General features: G+C 44.5%; 1 protein-coding gene across 3 annotated transcripts in view; it reads right to left on the reverse strand.

Annotated features, from left to right (window-relative positions):
• Positions 1–18,883, reverse strand: part of MACROD2 (mono-ADP ribosylhydrolase 2) — a 1,799,128-nt gene that overhangs the window by 197,691 nt on the left and 1,582,554 nt on the right. For all 3 annotated transcript variants that reach the window (XM_083175826.1, XM_083175824.1, XM_083175825.1), the window contains exon 9: positions 3,028–3,109. In XM_083175826.1, coding sequence (XP_083031952.1) covers positions 3,028–3,109 — 82 coding nt within the window. The remainder of the gene's footprint in view (positions 1–3,027; positions 3,110–18,883) is intronic.

Genomic DNA, 18,883 nt, shown 5'->3' on the forward strand with positions numbered 1-18,883 from the left:
CATTGTTGCTATTATCAAAATACTATGACCCACCCCTTTACAATTGTGCTCCACTAACCTGAAAATAAAAGCAAAACTGTCTACATTGTTTTAAAGTGTCAATTGTAAACATTTGAGAAAACTTTATTTTCCTGCTTATTTCATGTCAAAGCACTTCTGGATTAACACAAAGATATATTTAAATATATTTTTCACAACCATATGGTCACAGTAATGTGTATAATGGAATTACCAAGATGAATTGAATTATAATTCACATTGTAAAATAATGTGGGCTTTTAATAAGCTACATTAGGTACATTAATGTATATGAATTATTTGGAGGGTTGCCAAAATGTATTGATTTATATTGAGAGAACATATTAACTGAAGAGCCTAACTTATCTGATTCGGGGCAATAATACTTATGTAAGCAATAAAATATGAGACATGGAGAGTTTGTACATCTAATCATGGAACTTTGTGCTTGACGGCATACAATGCTTCTTAGGGTAGTTTCACACACTCCGGTTTTGACTGGACGGCAAAAAGCCAGACAAACTTTATCCGTTTTGTAGCCGGATGGCAGAACCTTTCACATGATCCGGGTTTTAGCTGGATAAATTGTGTGCTTATGCATAAGCTGGATGAACAAGCAAGTGACTTTTCACTGTCACTAGCCCGCGTTACCCTAACCCCTCCCCTCTCATCACATGGGGGCGGTTTAAAACAGTTTGACTGGCATGTCCAGCCAGTGTTCCTGTAGCCCCGCCCCTCTCGTCACATGAGGGCAGGCTTTAATAGCTGGCAGTACCGTGGTGTGTGAAGGCGCCCATTGCCTTCCACACCACACACCTGAGGGCTATTTCACTCACTCCGGCTCCTGCCGGGCGGAGAAAACCTGTACGGCCAGGAAGCTGTGCAGCACACAGCAGTTTAGAATGGAGGGGATGGCCACAGCCCGGCAGCCAGTGGTGGGATCCGGCTGCAACCGGGCGGCCAGGCCGTGGCCGTCCCCTGTGAATGGACACAATAGTGTCCATTAACAACTACTGTGCACGGCACGGCTTTTGGCCGTGCAGGATTTCGCCGTCCGGCGAGAGCCGGAGCGTGTGAAATAGCCCTTAGGCATGTCATCTAAAACTCAGCCACCTCTAATAAATGTACAGTAGCCCCTGGCAACCAATCAGATCAGCTTTAATTTTTTAAAGTTTGCTTTAAAAATGACTACTATGATCAAATTGGTTGCTATGGGTAATAGCATAATTGTGCACATCCATTACAGTATGTTATTTAGTTTAACCCATTCGTTTCATTGTCCTATTATTATATTATTTGTGCATTATACGTTCAAACATTAAATACACCTCCGATTTACTGAATGAGTAAATGAAGGTCGACATACTATGAATGTCGACATACATTTGGTCGACCACTAAAGGTCGACACATGAAGTAGGTCAACATGGCTAAGGTCGACAGGGTTGGATTGACACAAGCATTAGGTGAACAGTCAGAATATCAGCATGAGTTTCTCACTATTTTTCCCCTCCGAATTTCGATGTAGGTCAATATGGACTCAGTGTCCCCTCGTATGGATCACTGCACTCACCATGCTTTGGGCAAGGTGCCTAACTGCATTGGCACACAAAATATTCTCCCTCCACACCCTAGTGGATGGTAGGGTATGAAATACCGCCTGTTTTGGGAAAATTTTTGAAAAACTCATGTCGACTTTTTGTCTGTCAACATTCCCATTGTCATTATAATGCTTGTGTCGAGACCCCCGACCCAGTAGATCTTAGCCATGTTAAACTATTTCATGTGTCGACCTAGCCCTGTTGACCTTTAGTGGTGGATCTAATGTATGACAACCATCATACTTTCAACCTAGCGACCGTATCCCGACTGAATAGAGGTGGCAGCCACCAGTACTGGGTCACACCGCTATAAGTACCCTCTGTATGCAATCTTATTAGAACATACTGTAGTTATCTGTTCATAGAGTGCCATACCTTCCTAAAACTATGGGAGACTCCAGATTTTTGGGGAAATCCTTTACTGCCCCATAAGAGTAGGTGGCTCCTCAATCCTAATAAAGAGGGCAGGGTGGTGGGACAACTACTGGCAATCATGGGGCCGCAGGAAGGGGCGGAGTTAAATTACTAGAATGCATAATTTGGCTTCACCCTGCCATTATTGAAACGCAAATTATGGTTGTTTCCTTCTATTGGGGGTGACAGTTTGGGGTGACAGTTTGGGGTGACAGTTTGGCCCTGGCCCACGAGAAGCTGCCGGGAAGTTCAAGGGAAATCATATGTTACTTCAAGCCTCCAATAAGTCGCACTAATGTACGGGGGCCTTAACCTACATAATAAATGAAGGTGTCACAACACAATTTTGGGTAAGATATGAATTCAGAACCTTATGAATTCTGTCAGGAATTAATAATAATAATAATAATAATAATAATAATAAAAATATATATATTTGTATGCAAATTACCAAGTACATGAAACAGTGGCGTAACTATATATTTTGCGCCCCCCCGCCAAATTTTTTCGGCGCCCCCCCCCCCCCATTCTCATACCTGCCGGTCACTGTCTCCCTCAGTCACCGCTGCGCTGCTGCCCGGCCGCATCTGCGTCACTGTCCCGTCACTCGCTCCCGGCGCCGGCTCCTGCTGATAATGAAAAGTGACTCTTAGAAAATGGCTGCCAAAACTGTCTGCAATACGGGGGCAGCCATTTTCTAAGTGTCACTTTTCATTATCAGCAGGAGCCGGCGCCGGGAGCGAGTGACGGGCAGTGACCGCAGATGCGGCCGGGCAGCAGCGCAGCATGTAACTATAGCCCCGCAGCCCCCCAGGCGCCCATAGTTACTCTGCGCCTCCCCGCCATGGCGGGGGCTGCGGTGGCTTAGTTACGCCAGTGACATGAAACAAATTAAATGCAGTGTTAAATGTGTCTATACTTATGTACGAGTGTTTAATAAGCTGACAACAAAATCATGCAAACATCAGTTATAACATAAAAGTAATGCGCTTTACCTTTCGGGAAAAATTCAGCCAATTTTCTTTTATATATTTTGTAATCGATTTCCAAAAAAACACAGAAGATTATACGATCCATCTGTAAGATCAAAGAACAGAAACGATTATTTAAATTCCATAATGATTATAAATATTTTAATACAAATAATGTATCAACTAGCATATTGCACACAAACTGTAACAACATATATATATATATATATATCTATATATATATATATATATAGATATATATATCTATATATATATATATATCGCAGCGTGGAAAAAATGGCGGCACTTGGAGACTTGCAGTAAAAAAACAACTCTTCTTTATAAGTACATGGTGCAAAACATACCAACGTTTCGGGAAGAGCCCGTTATCAAGGAGCAGAAATAACGGGGTCTTCCCGAAACGTTGGTATGTTTTGCACCATGTACTTATAAAGAAGAGTTGTTTTTTTACTGCAAGTCTCCAAGTGCCGCCATTTTTTCCACGCTGCATCTATTGTTTTGGAAGACACTGGAGCAAAGTACTAGAAGTGATTGAGTGCCCCACACAGTATCTATATATATCTATATATATCTATATATCTATATATATATTGGGTTGTAACTACCAATGGAGGCTCCAGCCTCTGGGCTTCAACCACTGAAGGGGCACCTGCACGTGTGGTTCTCAGTTAGATCTTCTGCAATGGATCTCTGTGGCACCCCTGTAGTTAATTGGCTTTATACCAAAAGCCCTGCTAACATCTGAATATGGTACAGGATGGCCCCTACCTGCTACCATTCAGCCTGCGCTGTGAAACACACACCGTATTTAGGGTGGGGGGCACCAAACTACAACTTGCCTCTGGGCGACTGAGATGAACATATGCCCCTGTTATATATCATTATTTGCACTCAAATTCAGTACCTGCAGGAAAGGGATGCTATATATCCTCTTGATAAACGCACAGAACTAAAACACAATAATTAATGCACCGAGATAAAACATTCTGTTAATTTATGGTGTAGTATTTTTCCTTTGCAGCCACTGCATTAGATAGTCATCCAGCACAAATGAAAATATGTAAATGCTTATAGAGAAAAGCGAGCCTCAAGACTCCACAATCATTAAAAACATACAGAATAACAAATTCAAAATATAGTAAAACATTTATCAATTTATTAATTTCAAGATTCTCGCTTTTTAATATATCTAAATCGATTTGAGCTATATTTCACCCATAGAAAATTGCAGAAATATGCTTTAACTAGCAAATTAATTAGTGTTCATTCTAGCATTCGCCATCTTTGAAAACCCATGAAGTTCCTCTTCCCTGCCTGGGGTGTCGCTGTCTGCTGTAGTGCTTCTAGAACAGTGTGGTCTGCATATCAGCATTGATATGCAAACCAGACCTGTGCTAGAAAAACCACAGCAGACAGCGACACCCTAGGCAGGGAAGAGGAACTGCATGGGTTTTCAAAGATGGCGGGTGCTAGAATGAACACTATGAATGCTATATGAATGCACTATGAATGCTATATTGGGTACTTGTGAGTTATCCGGGCGTCCGATTTTTAAATCGGGTCGGATCGGGACATCGCATCGCATCGCATGCGACCATCGGATGCGATGCGATGCGATGCGATGACCCGATTTTTCCATAGGAATCAATGTTAAAATGGACTGAGTCCATTTTAACATGGAATTCAATGGGAAAAAGGGGTCCTTTTCATACCCCTACTATCCAAGTGGGCATGGAGTTGGATATAAACCTGTGGCGAGCGTAGCGAGCCACCGAGCCCGAAGCGTGGATAGTAGGGGTATGAAAAGGACCCCTTTTTCCCATTGAATTCCATGTTAAAATGGACTCAGTCCATTTTAACATTGATTCCTATGGAAAAATCGGGTCATCGCATCCGATGGTCGCATGCGATGCGATGCGATGCGATATCGCATCGCATCGCATCTGATTGTATGCCTTAACTTAAGGCATACAATCAAAAAATCGGACGCCCAGATAACTCACAAGTACCCTATATTGTCTACACAGGAAAAGATAAACATGAGTTTTTCATGTTTTTAAAAAAAAATTTTTTTAACCAACTTGTACTTCACGATCCATGTCGGCATAGAGTGAGATTATGATAGTGTGCCCGAAACAAGGTGATGGCTGACACTAATTTGGGGTTCATCTCGACATTGTGTTGAACGTTTCCTGTGTCTACCATTGGCATGTTGACCTTTTGCTTTTGTCGACCTTTTGTGAATGTCAACCAAGTTCATGTCAACCTTTTAAATTGGTCGACCTATCAACCTTTCAATCCCACCCGTGGAACAACTGTAGTGCTTATAAACAGATCAAAAATCATACGAGATCACATTATAGCTTGTACTACATTTGTCCCCACTGATCATTAAAGTGATGACATCACAATTCTAAATAATGACATCAGATTTCACTGTTTATACTATTTTTTACATAACTACATATTAACATTATTTGTGTATTATTGTCATAAAAAATATAATAATAATGATAACAATTAGCTGACATGTCTGGGCAGAACATTTTTCCCTTTTCACAGATGACAAAACCCTGCTTAGTGGGTGTCTTTCACCAACTGTCACATATTCCAGATCACAATGGTGATGCATTGTGAATAGCTGGTGGACCTTTCACCATATAACTGCAAAACATAGCAAGCAATTACAACACCAATTTAATTCAGCAACTATGGAATAAGAGCTTTAGGGGCAGATGTATTAAGCAGTGTTATGGGGAGAAAGGATATCATTACTTTTTACCCAGGCCCAGGTCAGAAGGAGGGGTCTGAGTCCTGCTCCCCCCTCCCATTCTGCAGCTAGCTGGGCAGTGTGAGTAGAGAGGACAGGCTCCTGCTGCAGCACAGCCTCTCTCCCTAGCATAGGCGAATCTAAGGGGTGGTCCGGGGGTGCACAGGACCACCCATTAGATTGGTGCCTGCAGCTTTAAATATTATTTATGACCGGATTATCGATACCACTGCAGGCAGGACCCTGAACGGGAGGGCTGCGCACATGCCCAACTGCACGCAGCTCCTCCCATGGTCCTTTGCAGAGCTTGCGCCGCCGCCACGTGACCTCCTCCTCCATCCGTCTCACAGCGTGACGCGGTGTCCTCCCTCTCCTGCACGTGCTGTGCTGCTGCGGCGGGTGCTAGCTGGCGCGCACGGTGTGGTTGTGTGGAGCAGCATCACAGCCAGCAGCCAGCACATGGGGGTCGCCTGAGTGACTGCCTGCCAGTGCTGTGGCTTTTCTATCTAGACTGATCCCCGGCCGGCTCCTGGTCCTGGGCACCTGACCTCGAGGCTCCACTCACTCTGCCACTAGTGCAGTGGGCGCTGGTAAGACAAATTTTTCAGTGTAAAATCATGCCTATCACCAATGTCTTTAATAAAAATAAAAAAGACTGTAATCTTTCTCAGTGCCCTGCCCAGTGGCACTGGGCAGGGCATTGGGAAAGATTACAGCAATTTTTTTTTTAAATAAAAGCCATTGCTGGGCTAGTGGGCTGGGTGGCCTGGCACTGGGCAGGGGCCATGCCCACAATGGCTTTTTTTAATAAAAGCCATTGTGGGCACGGCCAGTGCCAGGCCAGCCCACTAGCCCAGCAATGGCTTTTATTTAAAAAAAATAGCTGTAATCTTTCCCACTGCCCTGCCCAGTGCCACTGGGAAAGATTAAACTTTTTTTTTTTTTTTAAGCCATTGCTGGGCACTGGGCAGGCCAGTGGGAAAGATTACAGCCTTTTTTTAAAATACTGTAAAAGCCATTGTGGGCATGGCCACTGCCCAGTTAATATTTCCCAGTGCAGCTGGGCAGGGCACTGAGAAAGATTACAGCTATTTTTTTTAAATAAAAGCCATTGCTGGGCTGGCCTGGCACTGGGCAGGGGCCGTGCCCACAATGGCTTTTATTTTTAAAAGGCTGTAATCTTTACCAGTGGCCACCAATGGTTTAAAAAAAAAGTTTAATCTTTCCCAGCGCTGGGTTCCAGGTCCTTACTTTGCGGCAGTGACCTCCTGCCGCTCCCCCGCTGTGTAGCGGTTCCTCGCTTGGCGGCAGGAGGTCACTTGTTTGGATTAGGTGACGTCCCCGGCGCTAGAATTCGCGCCTTCTCCCTTGCCTCATGCCAGGCTCATTTATCGCCGCCACCGCCGCTGCTCCTATTTAATGCCTGCATTCTGTAAACTTTCTTTTTAAACTGTGCGCAGTAGGTAAATTAGCGGCCTGTGACTCTAGCCTGCAAACTCTTTTCACTGATATATAATGGGCATCATGTGTGTGGCATATGTTTAATGAGTCATTAAACATATGCCACACACATGATGCCCATTATACATATGCCCCACACCTTGATGCTCATTAATAATGAGCTTCACGTTGTGGGGCATATGTATAATGAGCATCATGTGTGTGGCATATGTATACTGGAGCATCACGCTGTGGGGCAGTTGTATAATGGAGCTTCACATTGTGGGGCATATGTATAATGGGCATCACGGTGTGTGGTATATGATTAATGGAGTATCACGCTGTGGGGCAGTTGTATAATGGAGCTTCACGTTGTGGGGCATATGTATAATGGGCATCATGTATGTGGCATATGTATAATGAGCATCAAGGTGTGGGGCATATGTATAATGGAGCTTCACGTTGTGGTCATAGGTATAATGGGCATCACGGTGTGTGGCATATGATTAATGGAGCATCATGCTGAGGGTTTTTTGTATAATGGAGCTTCACGTTGTGGGGCATATGTATAATGGAAATCATGTATGTGGCATATGTATAATGAGCATCACGCTGTGGGGCATATGTATTATGGAGCTTCACGTTGTGGGGCATATGTATAATGGGCATCATGTATGTACAGTATACAATATTAAGAAGGTGATGAGGGACTGATGAAGGTGATGAGGGACTGATGAAGGTGATGAAGGACTGAGGAAGGTGATGAGGGACTGAGGAATGTGATGAAGGGCTGAGGAAGATGATGAGGGACTGAGGAAGGTGATGAAGGGCTGAGGAAGGTGATGAGGGACTGAGGAAGGTGATGAAGGGCTGAGGAATGTGACGAGGGACTGAGGAATGTGACGAAGGGCTGAGGAATGTGACAAAGGGCTGAGGAATGTGACGAGGGACTGAGGAAGGTGACGAGGGACTGAGGAAGGTGACGAGGGACTGAGGAAGGTGACGAAGGGCTGAGGAAGGTGACGGAGGGACTGAGGAATGTGACGGAGGGACTGAGGAATGTGACGGAAGGACTGAGGAAGGTGATGGAAGGACTGAGGAAGGTGACGGAAGGACTGAGGAAGGTGATGAGGGACTGAGGAAGGTGATGAGGGACTGAGGAAGGTGATGAGGGACTGAGGAAGGTGATGAGGGACTGAGGAAGGTGCTGAGGGACTGAGGAATGTGATGAAGGACTGAGGAAGGTGCTGAGGGACTGAGGAATGTGATGAAGGGCTGAGGAATGTGATGAAGGTGCTGAGGGCCTGAGGAAGGTGACAAGGGCTGGTGGTGGTGCAACTGTCGAGCATTTCATGTTTAATGCATAACCGTAATATTTTATATTGCTTCTTTCTTCATGCACCATAAACATGCACTTTTTGTCTCTTTCCTTGTTAATTTTTTGACAATGGTAGCACCTTACCTTTGAAAAATAGTTATATAATAATTGTTATTTATTTCAATACCTAAATATATCCTGGGGACAGAGGATCAATCCTGTTCTAAATGTAAAAAATATATAGTAAGAATTAAAGAGTACAGATATTTATGGTTTAAAAATAAAACATATTGTGAAATGTTTATTCTGTTATATGCTATTTAACATATTAAAAAAAAGTTTTGGATGTTCATAAAACTTTGTATGTGACATACAAAAATAAAAAACATTGAATTTAAAAATGTTGTCTGTTATGAATGAACTATCTTAAGTGCAAGGTTATTCATTATATTTAAAATGTTGTAATTGTAGTTATAGTTTTCCCGGTTCTAATGCAATTTAAAAAAGCTGGTCACAAAGCGCTGGGCATGCCCTCATAGCAGTTAGAAAATCCCGGAGTGACTTGCCCCTATTAAGCCACACCCCCTTGAAATTAGGCGACGCCCCCTTTTTTCAAAGCCGCGCGCAAAATACATTATGTTCTAGGACCACCCATTAGCATATTTCTAGATTCGCCTATGCTCCCTATCTTAGCACACACTGTTCAGTGCCATGTGTGGAGCGGGCGAGAGAGGCAGCAGCACTGACGTTCCACCTCCTGCCTATATCATCTTCAACAACTGCAGTTTGGTGATATAGGCAGGACAGCGCTCTCCCTGTGCTGGCTCCGGGCTGCACAGGAGATCTCCCATGAGTAGCAAAATCTCGCACATGCTTAGAAGAGACGGCCAGGCAAGCAGAGAGAGACTGACGTGCAGTCTGCTCCAGGGGACATTGCCGGAGGGAGGAGATCAACACATCTGTACCTGCCGAACGTTCATAAGAGTTGCCTAGAAGTTTAAAATGCTCTTAAGTAATACCTATTAAATTTTATCATTTTAATATCTCTAAAGCATGTTTATTAAGTTTTTTTTGAAAATGCTATTGACAGCCAAATATATTATATGGTTACCCCACGTCGTCTTTTTTTCAAATGACTATTTGTCGCTGGTTTATCTCTGCAACTACGGTGCTTCCATTAACCTCAGCCACTTTGATGCTTTGCCACTTCTCATAGACCATAATGGTAAATTCTGCCGAGTTGGGCTTGACATGTTATGACAGAAATATCCATCAACAAGGATGCAAAGTGTTTGTGAAAACATTTGCTTTGCTAATATATCCATCAGGACTGAAGAATTCATTTTTGCCAGACCTGATAGGGAACCCCCCCCCCCAATCCCCATCAATCTTCTTCAATATTAAGCCTTTGTCTCTGCAAGAAGGATACACAGTGATTGGTTTGAAATATTAGAAAATAACCTCCATTTTTCATAGTTACTAGTTTTGTGACAGCTGACATAGCCAGAATTGTCCTACATTCAGCAAAATTGCCCAAACAAAAAAGACTATGTTGTCATTAAGGTAATCTACTCTAGAATCTTGGTCATAAATTGTGAAGGCATGCATACGGTAACTATGCAAATATCAATGAGCATTTTTGAAGCTATTGCTTGAACACAGCCTATGTAAGAAATATATAATTGCATGTTTTATCACAATTTTTCAGTCCAAAAAAACCCCCATCTAAAAATAGTAAAAAGTAATACAAATACTGGGACTGATGTATTAAGCCTTAAAAGAGATAAACGCAAGGGTGATAAAGGGGTATATTCAATTACAGTGGAAACTACCATCTTGTCGGAAAGACAGCAGATTCCGACTGCTTTCGGTGGGAAGAGGTTCCGACCTATTTAACAAGGTTTTTTTCTGACAGGTCGGAATGCTCCGACCTGTCGGAAACCTCATGGATTTGCAGAAAAGCCAGGGATCCATATGCTTTTGTCACAAAGGGGCCAAATCCAACAGGTTTTGGCCCCTGGTTCCGACAATCTCAATCCGACTTGAAGAAAAGTCAGACTGAGAAGATGAGGCAGGGAGGTCGGCACCGGGTAAGCAGCAGCAGCAGCTCACATGGCGTCATCCCGTCTGCCTCCCGCCGCTTCCTCCCGTCGCTCAACCGGTCCCGGCACCATCTGGGTGAGCAGTAGCAGCCAAATCTGACAGTCAGATTTGGCTGCATTGAATAGGGCTCGTAGAATCCATTCCAACAAATGCATGTCGGAATGGATCCGACTTTAATTGGATATACCCCAAAGAGTGATTAATGTCCAGCCAATTAGTCCCTAACTGTCATTTTCCAAACACAATCTATAACATGACAGTTGGGGGCCAATTGTAAGGTTTACCACACTGTATCTCTCTTTAAGGCTTAATACATCTGCCCCACTGTAACAGTAGTAATGTAAGTACAGGTTATTTTCATGAACGGATTATTAAAAACACAATTAAACATGTAAATAAATTCCCGGAATTATATTACAGTGCACTATAAATCTTATATCAGGTAATGCAAAGAGTTACAATTCAATTGCTGCTTATTTTCAAAGACTTCTGTTGCTCCAGTTACCACTCATCGAGCACAGCTGCCAAACAGAGATAATGCTTTACACCAATACAGTGACCGATTAATGTTAGCGGCACATGAAGACCTGCCACCTAGGTATGAGCTGGGAGATGTGACGCACGCTACTGGCCAGGCAGAGAGAAAAGGATCATGAGAGCAACCTTTTATCTATGAATTCAGAGAAGCTGGCAAACAGCACATGGAAGTGGGAGGACAAAGCAATTGCCCAGAAACTAAAGAGATTGAACTTTTTATTGATTTTTTTAGGGAAACCTGTGTTTTTGTACTACATTTTTTTATGACAATTATGAAAATTATATTTGTAACAGAGATGGGAAGAAATGGAAATTATACACTGAACCCATAATATGTATTTTGTGGCACCTTAACACTTACTCTCAGGATGTATACTTAATTAATGCCAACCCAATAACTAAGTTTATTCTTTAATTATTCAGACACATCTAATAGACAACAGAATGCAGTTCTCTTTGTTACGGATTTTGGGTGGAATTGTGTTGTTATGGTCAACACCAGTCCCAACATTTTCCTGAGCAAATCACTAACTGCAAATCTTGGCGGAGAAACGCATAGAATAGGACCTTTGAAGACCTAGTGATATTGTATTTAGATCTTAATTGATGAACTAACAATAAGCTTAGTGTGGCTTGTGTGGACTGCTGTTAAGATCACGGCCGTACATATTGACTATAATTTATTGGGACTTTCTTTAGGGACTTTGTATAACTTCAGTTGGAATAGTTTCATTTGAATGAATGGAACTCTGAATAACAAATGACTACTAAATGCTATAATAGACTGAGGATAAAAAAAACTGTGCCAAACTACTTTGCCTAATAGGGGTGGTATTAAAGCCAAAAATGTGGTAAAAAAATATTGTTTCCAGAATTTTTATGTATTATTGTATAGTTGTCAAGTTGACAGTCAATAGGTTGGGCCAAAATGGACTTGCACAAGGTGGAAAATGGCCGACACAAGCAAAATGGCAATCTGGGTAATGTTGACACATGAAAAGGTTGACATCAGTTTTTGAGGTGTTGTCACCTTAGCATGTGGACCCGCAATAGAGTACTTGCTTCAGAACAATGGGCCTGCTTCGTAATGAGCTGAATTTGAACGGGGTCAGATGTTGCGGGTATGTGCATGCGTACCAGCACAAATACGCATGTGCAGACCATTTGTGCAAACGCCTTCTGTGAGTATTACACTCACAGAGACATTTGCACACATCGGCGCGGACAGGTGGCTGGAGCATGGGGACGGGGACTGTGCCAAGAAAAACGTGTAAACGCATGCATGCCAAAGTCTTCTCGGGGCGGGCGGCTGACAGCACAGGACATCAGCAGCCCGCTCAGTCTGAGTCCAGGCGCTCGCAAATAAAAGTAAGTCTAGGCTGACGTTTCTTTGCAAATGGGTGATACAATTTTTCAGCAATACACATGCATGCAAATGGATGTGTGCGCATACCCATCCATTCGCTTGCAAATGCGGTAGTACATTTGGTGGAGGTCACTTGCAGTGCCAGCAGGTGGTGTTTACCCACTTTCAATGCAGTGAATTTTAGCTGCTTAGCGAGTCAATGTGAACAAGGCCCCATGTACCTTGATCAACTACTGCTGCACTCAGCACAGTTTACAGTAACACATGGATGTAAAAGTATGAAAAAGTCCAAAAAATTTAAAAAGATTGTGAAAAACTCATGACATTTTTATGTGTTGAACATTACCTATTGTGTTGACCTTTTGACCTTGCCAGCAATATGTATGTCAACCTATTGACTGTTAACCTAGACCAGGGGTGGGCAATAAGAGAGCCCCCAGTCGTTAATGAACTACACATCCTAGCATGCCTTGCATTAGTTTTGCCATTTGGCCAAATAACAAAAATAAGACAAGGCATCCTGGGATGTGTAGTTCATCAACACCTAGAGGGCCACTTATTGCCCACCCCTCACCAAGACACTGTATGCAGCCATCCAGATACCTCCTGTATGTACAAAGCTTGGACTTGATTGGTAAAACCACCTGTAGTTGGTGTTACCCAATAGAAGCCTATAGGATTACTTCTGCAACTCCCTGTGAGAGGGAACCAATAGGAGCTCTCTCAGAAATACCGCTCCTCCTCGTCTGCCACTTCACTTTGCCCATGCACAAATGGGCTGCTGGGTCCTAAACCCAGACATCCACAAAAATCCACACATTGCAAAAGACATATCCGGAGAACTGTTCTTTGCGGTACTAATCATATTTGTAAGCACATACAGTATGGGAAAGTATATATAGGCAATACGTGGCAGGATATTCTGCATCGCAGATGCAATGCTTAGTACATTATGCCCTGGATGTTTGACTAATTCAATTCACCCAATATTTAATACAGTAGTACTATATATTGTGCAATTTTTTTTAGATACATTTTTGGTACTTGTGTAGTTTCACAGCGCCAGCATGGCGCCGTGCGTCTGAGTCCCCTTGCGGGGCTCGCTTCGCTTGCCCACGCTGCAGGCTCGGTGGCTCGCTACGCTCGCCACACTATCTAAAATCAACTCCATGCCAACATGGATAGTGGGGGTATGAACTATCCATGTTGGCATGGAGTTAAGTTAGTTTATTTTAGATAGTTTGCCGAGCGTACAAACCAGAAGTAGCACGGCGCCATGAAACTACACAAGTACCACATTATTTTTTATAGATGTGAATGTATCTTGCTTTATGGAATAGTCAATTTAAAGTCAAGTATTAATGCAGTATTGCCATTAAATAATAATTTTACAAAGCAATTGTGAAGTATGAATTGTGGGAAATGAAAGAATTGAGCTTACAATAGATATTACAGAAAATGAAGAAATACTTTGTAAGCATAAAACATCAGTACGAACGCAGAGAAGTCTCTCATTTGCATGAATTTCACATCAAAAGGTTTCCAACAGCAAAATCACAGAGAATATCTCTATCAAATCCCTAATTTGTCTGTCTAGTTACAGTAACTGAGCCACGTAAACTGACGGGACACAGTTCAGGTAATATTCTGAATCCTATATGTAGATTCCTCTTAGCAATACTGGTCAGAGACAGGGCCGGTGCCAGCCCTGTCTGCGCCCCTGGCGACCCCCCCCCCGCCCCCCGTTCTCCCCTCTGCAGATTGCCAAGCTCCGACACGCGGGTGGGACGCGTCTCTGCAAAACCAGGAAGGGGGGGGGGGGGTTCAGCGGGCACCTGCCACGGATGGGGTAGCTGGGGGGGGGTCTCGGACGACCAGCACGGGGGGGCAGTGGGTTTAATGCTGATCCCGAGGGGTGGGCGGGGCATACGGCTCACTGGTTTCACCTGCTGTGATGAATTCCACCCTGCTGGGACTGGTAGCCTGCTGCAGCTTTCTTCCTGCTTTCTTCGGAGGCTCAGTACCACCCTCCAGTGGCTGGCGCCCTAGGCAAATGTCTAAAGCCGTCTAGTGGTGGCTCTGGCCCTGGTCAAAGGTGTAACTCTGCTGCCGGGCTCCTGCTCCCAAGGGATTAATTCCCTGTCTGTTTGAATCAGTTAATTGAAAGCCATCGTTATCGCTTCTGAGGTGGACTCCCCCTCCCTAACATAATTTTTGCAAGTGTCACACCCTGTATTAAAACCCATGGCTTGTCTTAAGGCCCCTATACACTAGCCGATTTTGGTCAGATTTCAGCCAGATCAGTCGGATCTGGCCGAAATCGGACCAAAATCGGCTAGTTTTGATGTCCCCTCAGATCCGATGCGCGGTCCCGTGCGCATCGGATCTGCGTCGGGTGGTCGGACCTGCTGCACGTCCGACCACCCGACTTGGGACCTAGTGGGGCGGCGAGGCGGTAGAGGGAGCAGGGGGGGCTGGGGACGCTGCGGGGGACACAGGCGGCAGTGACATAGAGCCGGGCAGGGGGAGCCTCTGCCCGGCTCTATGCCGCCTGTGTCCCCCGCAGCGTCTGTGTCCCCCGTAGCGTCTGTGTCCCCCGCAGCGCCTGTGTCCCCCGCAGCGTATGTGTCCCCCGCAGCGTCCCCAGCCCCCCTGCTCCCACCAGCAGCCCTGCTCTGTAGCCCCCCCCCCTGCTCCCCGGGTTTTTTACATGTGATAAATCGAGATGATTTATCACATGTAAAAAATGGCACATCAAGTGCCAATCTAATCAAGCTCCCCCGGGGAGCAGCCGGGGAAGCTCAGGGGGAAGTCGGGGGCGACTTGTCCTAAGGACAAGTCGCCCTAGTGTATGGGGGCCTTTACTGTAGACGGACACCTTACTGATTGAGATTTTGGGGGGGGGCACCAATATTTATCTTGCCTACGGGCAACTGGGAAGAACTTACGCCACTGATACTGGTTATATGTTCTTGTATATGCAGTATTACTAAGAAAATGAAATGCATAATAAAGTATATAAGGTATGTGTTTGTTGTATGTCTTAATTCTGATGGAAATTTACAATGATAAATGTAAACTTTTACTAGCACTGCATGTGCTAAGTAGTATTTATTCTCTAAAACCTGAGTGCCGCCAATACTTCCTATGCATAGTAATATATTGAAAACACCTATAATGTAATAGTCTAATGTGAGTCTAGTAGCCCCACTCTAGCGATGAATAGAGGCTCCGCCCCCTTATCAGAGTGCCTAATGGCTTCTAATAAGGGTGCTTATAGAGAAAGTACTGATTGCACAGGCTGGCGCATACCTGAGTTAACTGCTACTGGAAAGGGGGGGGGGATGGCGACATTGTCCTCCTTACAGTTTTCTTCTGCCTTTTTTTTTTTAGGGGACATGGCAGCACCTCCTTGATTTGGCCACATCCCCATTGACCAGGCCCTTGCCAGCTCTCAACAGCCTTGGCTGATAGTTGTTGGACTGATATACAGAGTGGATCCACCTTCTATCCCACTCAACCTCAATGAGTTCTTCCAATAATCTCCACCTACATGTGGAGCTGCTATGACCTAGCAGGGATGCACAGTGACTGCATTGGCTTCACTGTGACTAGAGGTGACTTCCTACCTATCTGTCACAGATACTACACAGATACTACAGGCAATCCCATTGGGAGATGTTTCTCTCCTCCTGCCAGTCCAGGCGGCAATAAGAAAGGAGAGTACTCCTTAATATTGCTGTCACAGTTCACAGGTTCAGTATTCAACTGACCCCCCTGCATATGCTATTCCCCCTCGCTCCATTTTTGAGCGGGAAACGGTGTATGCAGCTGCTGAAACAGTGATACTCGCGGCTAAATGCAGCGGGCTCCCTGCATTAGCCACGAGCCTCGCTGTTTGTCAGAGTACAGTGAGGATTTCCCTGCCGCGTTGAATAGGGTGAGTGACCGGTGCGGGGGTTAAACAGTGAGGATCGCTTGTTTTCTGCAATTCCCACCGTTTAACCCCCTCGCCGGTCGCATTGTTTTGGTTTTTTGGTTTTTATTTAATTTTTTCTGCATTCATAATAGCAACTGCATCCAAAAACACTGACATACAGTAATATATAATACAATACTACATAAAGTATCCACAATACATAATAGATCAGACATAATAGAAACACCACTGTCTTTATTGTTCAGAAACTGTATGTTCTAAGAGAAATCTCCAAACATTAAAACTGTATAATAGTAGACGGAGATGTAACCATCTTATAAAGTAAAAAAAAAAAAAACTACTTCAACAAGCTAGTTATAAGGTATAATGGTAATCATATTCCACATCCTCTCTGCAGCTCTTTCCTTTCATTTCACAAGAAACATCTGCAGAGGTGGTGCTTTTATGAAAACTTAATAAATGCTCTTTAATGTGTCAGGGAAATTAATATATTGGAAAGAATAGAAGGTCCCTGCTGCCCTTTATTGTTAGGAGAGTGCACAATGGAGAAACTACTTTATTCCCAGAAACAACAGGTCATTTCTTTGATGTTTAGTTTTATTTAACACTGTATTGGCAGTAATAGAAATCCCAGGCAGCCTACTGTACCAACGGGCGGCGCCTGCTCTAATTTCTCAGTGAAGTTCCGGGTGCGAGCCTGAGGGCAGGTAATTATGATGCAAATATCTATCCTAGAAAGATCCCGGCTTATTGCTTTTTCATCTAGTTACCGATGGGACACCATCCATTTACGGAATTTCTCACAAATGTAAGTGCCAGTGATGCAGGCACCCCCCTCCCCACAGCAGCCGCCGTTGGCACTCCTCCCGATCCCAGCCTCAGGCGCTGCATTCCCGGCACCTGTACTATGATGACAGGCGCCGGGACTGACGCATGCGCAGTACAAACTGCGCATGCGGAAATATTCTATGGGCTGCTTCAGCAACAGCCCATAGAAGGGGAATCACGGTCCCAGAGCCTGTATAATGCAAATGACAAGCACCAGCACCGACATAGGTACTGTGCATGCGCAATCCCCAGGTTTTAGAGGCTTACGCTCGGCAGCCAGTAGAGAGGCAGCCCGGAGGGAGGGAACACCTCCTATTGGTACTGTCTTGGTGAGTGGCAGGTCAGACTTCCAATAGGAAGTCACTGCTAGTCACAGTGAAGCCAGTGCAGTCTCACAGACTGCATCTGGCTTCACTACAGTGGTGGAGTTTCCTGGGGGGGGCTGCAGCACCTGAATACCTTGAATACCCTGAAAACCCCCACTGTTAAGTGCTCAGCCAGCTGGTTTCTCTCTCTGGGCCTGATTCAGACATATACTCCCAGGCTAGCAAATAGGTAAGTGCCACTAGCCACCCCAACTGAACGCCAGCCACCACCCCCGCCGCCGAATACCCTCACTAGCATGTGAGGGGATGTGTACTGGAACACATCCCCTCGCATGCAGCCGAAGGGGAGATAAATCATAGGATGGTCTCTGACCATTAAATAACTTATCTCCCCTTCGGTAATAAAAGTCAGTTTAAAATTACTTTTATTGCGCCCACCGATGGCCGAATACGGGGCTGGCACTGACAGTACGGTATGGGAATCTCAAGTATTCTGATAGTTCCTTAGACAGAGTAAAGGCCGCAGAAAAAATCATTGGCCAAACCTTGCCTAGTATGGCAGATATTTTTGCCAAAAGGAGTAAAGTTAAGGCTAATAAAACGATTTCAGATCCTAGCCACCATTGTTATTCTCTTTTCTCCGTTACCCTCTGGGAAATGTTATAGGTGTTTAGGCTGCCGTACTAGCCGGTTGCGGAATCATTTTTTTCCTTCTGTTGTTTCAAGTCTGAATTGTATTGTGTAAACTGTGAGTATTCCTTTTGATATGGTATTTTCTTATGCATTTCTTTTTAATGTTGAAGTGAAAATAAAATGATTTGATTGATTATGTGACGTTAGCCGCCCGCCCCGAGAAGGCAACGCTATGCCTGTGTTCCCAGTTGAACGCCCAACGTTTTTATGGGGAAGCCCACAAAACGCTTGGTGTTCCCCTGCCCCAGAACCCTGTCTGCCCACCTTTGGAGGGAACAGCTCGGCGAGTGTGGAATTCGCCAAAGCTGTTCGCTTCTGGGGTTTGCAAATGCGCATAAACACATATGCGCAAACCCCAAACATCGGGGAAGGAACCGAATTCAGCCTGCTACGAGCAGATCTGAATTGGCTTATCAGTCAGTGAAGGCAGTTGTAGGCAACAGTCAAGATCCATGCCTCCAGGACAGCCCTGCAAATAAAACATTTCAAGAATAGCTATGAAAGCAGAGACAGGATAAGATGGCTCTTTGTAGGCCTG

This window comes from Crinia signifera, chromosome 3 (assembly GCF_055691185.1).
Source record: "Crinia signifera chromosome 3, ASM5569118v1, whole genome shotgun sequence".
In the NCBI taxonomy this organism is placed as follows: Eukaryota; Metazoa; Chordata; class Amphibia; order Anura; family Myobatrachidae; genus Crinia; species Crinia signifera.